The 6,064-nt window shown below is 38.3% G+C and overlaps 1 protein-coding gene across 1 annotated transcript; it reads right to left on the bottom strand.

Moving 5' to 3' along the window:
• Nucleotides 1-2,379: 2,379 nt before the first annotated feature.
• LOC111409729 (probable serine/threonine-protein kinase At1g01540) lies at nucleotides 2,380-5,867 on the bottom strand. The gene is made up of 8 exons (XM_023039727.1): nucleotides 5,257-5,867; nucleotides 4,538-4,845; nucleotides 3,804-3,908; nucleotides 3,580-3,702; nucleotides 3,332-3,502; nucleotides 3,091-3,220; nucleotides 2,794-3,003; nucleotides 2,380-2,693 (listed from the first exon to the last, which is right to left on the bottom strand). Exons 1-8 carry the CDS (start codon nucleotides 5,542-5,544, stop codon nucleotides 2,655-2,657), a joined length of 1,374 nt encoding a protein of 457 aa, XP_022895495.1. The 5' UTR covers nucleotides 5,545-5,867; the 3' UTR covers nucleotides 2,380-2,654.
• Nucleotides 5,868-6,064: the final 197 nt, after the last annotated feature.

Below are 6,064 nucleotides of genomic sequence, written 5' to 3'. Positions count from 1 at the left end.
TCTAGAAGAAGATAAATAAATAAATAAATAAAAGCAAAAGTCTGGTAAAAAAGTGTCCTAAATCCATTAGAAAAATATTATTAATAAATATTCGCTTGAAATTTTGTTTTAATTTTTTTATTATTTTAAATATTATTTCAATGAAATATTTACACATATTATGATTGAATAAATTAGCAAAAATATTTAGTGTTAAATTATTTGATTTTATATTTATTCATGGGATTGAAATTTTTGATATTGAAGAGAGATCAATGCACACTGCACGACATATCAAGCTCATTTGCTAGTCTGTCATAGATGTCCCCGATTAATTTAATAATTTTCCATACTACGATTCATTTACTTGTCGAACCATTCCACCACGGATAAAAATTAAATAAAAATAATTTATTTATGTAAGTTTATGCTGTTCACGCACACTTCACGTACAAGTTAGATTAATTTTACCGTGCCCCCCAGGGCACATCCGAGTTGGTGGAATAATCACTTTGCTGGGACGCTGGAAGCAAGGGTGGGGAGTTCGATTCCTGGAGTTAACACTGGGAGCCATATGGAGAGGAAGTCATTGGTGTGAACAAACGCCCAGTGAGGAGAGCTCTCTTTGCGGAAGGAGTCCAAATGAGTTGTGGGAACCTGGGAGCCAACAAGGGCACATCCTGCGATTTACCTCCCTGAGCTGCTGAGGGGCCGGAGGTTCAGGGACAAGGATCTAGTCGGACACAAGCCCGGACACCTTGTTAAAAAAAAAAAAAAAAAAGATTAATTTTACCGCCCCCAGGGCATATCTCCTAGTGGCAAAGGGGAGGGCGGATAGGGCTCAACGCGACAGTGTGCAGAGTTCGATTCCCCGTAAGGTGGAACTGGCTTTGTTGCAAGCGGGAGTTACTATATGGGTTAACAGTCTTGACCTATCCATGTGCTCTCCACCCTGGCTTCTGGGAGGCACATCCTGCGATTTATCTCCTCCACGATGGCCAGGACAGGGTCTGTGGGGGCCCTTAAGGTTGGGGTTCAACCTTTTTTTTTTTTAGATTCATTTTACCTGATAAAAACCTCACACATAAAACTTCTCATAATAGAAAGCCTGTGAAACTGTAATCCGCTCTCTTTAGTTGAAGGACCTCAGCTATATTATAAGAACCAGACACAGACACTATAAAAATCGAAGTCCGGTCCGATTTCATATAAAAAATCGAAAACAGTTAGAAGAAGAATTGGTCAGTTCGTACTCGATTCGACCTTTTTACTGTTGACCCTCTATCATTTTGCATCGAATTTTGGGCAGTTATTAGAACATGGATAAAGAGGAGGACAATATATTTATTGCCTGATACATCCATTTGCCAGCTGAAGAAATAGGGCCTTTCCCTATTAAATCCAACTGCCAGCTTGTTTTTTCCTCAATCAAACCAAATGTCCCTACTCTACACCATAAGCAAACTAATGTCCCGGCGTTGATAGTGAAATGAATGAATATTATATGTCCCAGTTCCAATCTGGAATATGACTGTTCATGCCTTAGCTCACCATAAAGCAACCACAGACCAGAATTATTAACACAAGGATAGACAACCTTGAATATGAACAAGCTGTCCAAAGGGACTTCTCAGCATAAACCTCCAAGGCTCCAAATGCAAGTTATACTAATAAATTCCGTGTACTTCTAACGTTAAAATGTTAAGCACGCCCCCACTGTTGATTATACACTGGGCTGTAAGATGCACGACTGAGACACCTGTACCAAATGATACTAAAGAAATTCTGTGCACTTCTATCTTAACACATTGGTTAGGATAACTCTAATCAAATCCCATGCACGCCCAGTGTTGTTTATACACTGGGCCGTAAGATGCATGATTGGTACACCTGTACCAATTGATGCTAAAAGTAAATACGTTCCATAAAGGTCTATCTAACACGTCAGTCCTATGCCCAGTGTTTATACTCTTGGCCATAAGATGAACAATAATGACACTTGTACCAAGTGATGCTAAATACCTTTCTTGAACGTACATCTTAATATGTTAGTTATACATTGGTCCCGAAGATGCACGAGTGGGACACGATTGCAACCCAAATCAAAGGTGAGTGTAAGAATACTTGCTCCACTTGCCATCCGACTGGACGATGTATAAATGCTGGACATAGGCTAGAGGCTTTCTGGTTAGTGGGGTCAGTTGTTTCTGAACAGAGAGTGCTTTGCTGTAATCTTTGATGGGCACTCTGCAAGTTACCTAATCAGTCTTTAAGTAGATAGAATGCAACAGCCAAAGATAAAGATGCAAAAAGTTTGATATCACAGGGCACGGAGAAAATAAATATTACCCAAAAAAAAAAAAAAAAAAATGGTTCTTCCAAATGAATTTACTATGATTCTTTAAGAATGATAAATATGTTTATTCATTTTTACAAATGCTACTGAACAACAACTAACTAACTGATAAACAATAGCAATTTCATGAACCAGAAAACTTGTAAGAGAAGTAATAAATAAGCAGCAAAATTTTGCAGTAGTTCGAATAATAAATTCAAAATGCTGTATTACCACCCTGTTGGATAATTATGTTCCAACTACCATCCCCTTCACTAGCATCAGAGGTACCTCTGCCACTTTGTTTATCGACCAACTTTGGCCCAATGGGCTTATCTTCTCAATGGGAACTGGAAGATTCTCTGCCAACTCGTCGTTCCTGCAATTTGTAGAACATGTAAGTGACTGAAAAGAGTGATGATATATTTATGGAAATTTGAGGTTGCAGTTTGCTCAGAGGAAAGATAATTCTAGCATACATCACGAGAAGTCAAGTCCTCAGCCTCCAGCATGTGTATTATGTGTCCCATTTTGGGCCTCTTCTGGGCATCAGGATCAACACATCGAAGGGCAACCAAAATAACACGTTTTAGTGCTTTTGATGCAGGCCTTTCAGGCAACTTAGGATCCACAACTTCCTCAGATTTCCGGTTTCCAACCATCATCTTCAACCACTCAACCAGATTGATCTGCCATCATTTGTAATTGCAATTGATACAAATATTCAAGGTACACAATCAACAAGGATGACTTAAGTTTAACATGCTAAGACTAACCTCTCCCTGTGGCCGACCGTAATCAACAGGAGATCTCCCAGTAATTATCTCCATGATAAATATCCCGAAGCTATAAATATCACTCTTCTCATTGAGCATACCAGTGCAAGCATACTCTGGAGCTACATAACTAGTAAAGAATTGATGCTTGATCAATTAAACCACCACTTTCTACGGAAACTTAAGTCGCTAAGAGGAAATGAGGCAAAATAGTTATGTTTATGCAATGAAATGAACTAACCCAAATGTTCCCATCACTCGAGTTGTCACGTAACTGCTTTCCGAATTCAAAAGTTTAGCAAGCCCAAAATCCGATAACTTAGCATTCCACTGACGGTCGAGCAGTATGTTGCTTGCTTTGATGTCACGGTGAACCACCTTGGGTTCCAGACCCTCGTGGAGATAGGCCAAACTGGAACAATGAAAACACAAAGTAACAAGTATGCCATAAAAGAGAACGAAATCACAAAAGCTATCGAGTTAGCATACCCCTTTGCAGTTCCTAATATTATGTTCATACGAATCTCCCATGTCAAAGGGCTGACTTCGCCTATATCTCCATGCAGCCATTGGTCTAAATTTCCGTTATCCACATATTCATAGACAAGCATCCTACACAGAAAAACAAATATACAATGACAAAAGGAAAAATTCAACTTCTTGACACTCGAAACCAAATCAAAAGTAACATTCGAAGAGACAAATATCAATACCTGTAAGCTCCTTCAACGCAGTAACCTAGCAACCGCACAAGATTCTTGTGTCTGACACGTCCGATAGCTTCAACCTCCACCTTAAACTCTTTCTCAGCTTGGCCCCTGAAAAATGTGTCAGTAGCATGAGTTGAAGCATATCAATAACAGGAGAATAATGCATACCCGCATTGGAAAAACAAATCTTCCAGACTTTGAGTCAAAAAGCTGAAAAGTTTTCCACTGTATGAAGCAAGGAATAGAGGCATGGAAATAAATTTAGTGCCTAAAAGTATCTTGCACTCAACACTGTCATATTTCTACAACCTGAAGTATGAATAAACCAATTCTGACCTGCATTCCATACAGTTAAATTCTAACATAACATCAATTGCAAAATTAAAATTTAAACTTCATCGGAGATGAAAAGAAGGGGAAAAGGAAATCGCAGAACTGACTCTACCTTCCCAAAAAGAACAAACCTGAAATAGACAGAATTAACTTTCTACATGTTTAAGGACTTCATAGAACACATTAAAAGAGGGAAAAAGAAAATATTATCAAATGTAACAACACTCCTCACATAATGTGAGTGTAAACCATATTAGAAAATTTCCATTACTTAACCATAAATCATATCCACACCAAAGCGAATTAATAAACAGATCAACCAAAGAACCTAATTACATACTGACAATGTGCATTGCAATGAATCAAGCATCTTAAAACTATAGCAAATTTAGCAATTTCCGTACCTGTTGTTTAACAAATTCTTTATGGCGACCTTGGTGTTGTCAGCCAATACACCATAATACACAATACCATACCCACCTTCACCAATCACATTCTCATCAGCTAAACAATTCGTAGCTGCCTCAAGCTCTCTCAAAGTATACCACCTTCCCCACCCCAAATGTGACACCTCTGGTAATGCCCCACTACCACCAAATGACCCGGTGTCAGCCCCACTTGTGGCCCGACTCTCGCCGCTCGATGCACCCCTATCAGAAAACACTACCCTATGCTCCACCTTCCCCATATCTATCTGTATCTCCGGCAAAGCCTGAAAAATTCAATAAGAAAACAAAACAACATCAAAAATAAAATACTAGAATCGATAGAGTTTCTGCATAATCCAGATCTTGTCAAGTACAATTAAAAAAAATTCTCTTATGATAATTACCTTTCACAATTTAAAATGGAAATAAAATTTACTTAAAGCAGTGCTCAACTTCACATAAAGCAATAAATTTCACAGTAGCTTTTATCTTAGCATACTAGATTTACCAGTAATACAAAGTACATATACTGCAGAAAATGATCCAAACAAAATTTCACTTGCTCCGACAGCATTAAAATTCAATTTACCATCAACGAATTCATTATAAAAATAAAATAAATTAATCTAATTAGTTCCGGTGAAAATGAGATTTTGAAATTTTAGATGCAGTCTAAAAGTGTATATAAATCGTGCCTGAGGGACGATGGGGCGATGATCAGGGGCCGCGTCATGGACGATCTCCTGGATTTCTTTGGAGATGACGGGGGTGTGCTCTTTGGCGCCGGAGAGCTTCGCTGGGCGGTAGAGTTTGTGCTTGCTGCTGCGGCGGCGAGAGGCGGTAATGCAAAGTGAAAAAAGAAAAAGGATGAGGACTATAACAGCTCCGACGACTATTCCAATGACCGCCCATAGATGCAACCCGAAGATCGATGTCCTCTTAGAGAGTTCTCTGTTCACAAACGTCGCATCGTACACTGTCATCTTCACACTGTATATATAGAAGTGTATATTGTATGTGCGAACTTGTGAGTGACTGTTCGAGTTCTATGTGCGCGTAACTTTGTGAATCGTGAAAATAAGCAGGATTAGGGAAAAACACCGTGCCATGCAAAGAGAAATTGGCATTGAGTAGTGTAAATTGTTCCTGTAAATGTTTATAAGAGATCGAATGATTATTGGATTAGATGGAATGGTTTTGGCCGGAAAATGGAATTCCGGCGAGTCCACCGCTGGGCGGAAAATAGAGTTGATGAAGAGAGAGAGTAGAGAGAAAAAGAATCTAGTGTGCCTGTCTGCTCCACTGTGTGCTCTGGATTGTTTTGTATATTTTATAATTTTATCTTTTATATAAGCATAAAAGTAATTATTCAGTCCTAAATCCAAAGTCCAATTTTTCTCCAAATTCATTTTTTTAATATTTTTCAATAAAATAATTTTACACTTAAATATAAAAAAATTTCCTAACTTTTAACTTACATATTCCAAAATATATATATATATA

Source organism: Olea europaea, chromosome 15, assembly GCF_002742605.1.
Source record: "Olea europaea var. sylvestris chromosome 15, O_europaea_v1, whole genome shotgun sequence".
Taxonomy (NCBI): Eukaryota; Viridiplantae; Streptophyta; class Magnoliopsida; order Lamiales; family Oleaceae; genus Olea; species Olea europaea.
Note: the sequence above shows the minus strand (reverse complement) of the source record. Positions and strands in the feature narration are given on the sequence as shown.

Excerpts from the sequence above, each read along its gene's own strand:
- LOC111409729 (XM_023039727.1), bottom strand. The coding sequence starts at position 5,544 with ATGACAGTGTACGATGCGACGTTTGTGAACAGAGAACTCTCTAAGAGG. Across the intron at positions 4,846-5,256 it reads ATCGCCCCATCGTCCCTCAG|GCTTTGCCGGAGATACAGAT; the intron begins GCACGATTTATA and ends TGAATTTTTCAG. Across the intron at positions 2,694-2,793 it reads AGGACTTGACTTCTCGTGAT|GAACGACGAGTTGGCAGAGA; the intron begins GTATGCTAGAAT and ends TACAAATTGCAG.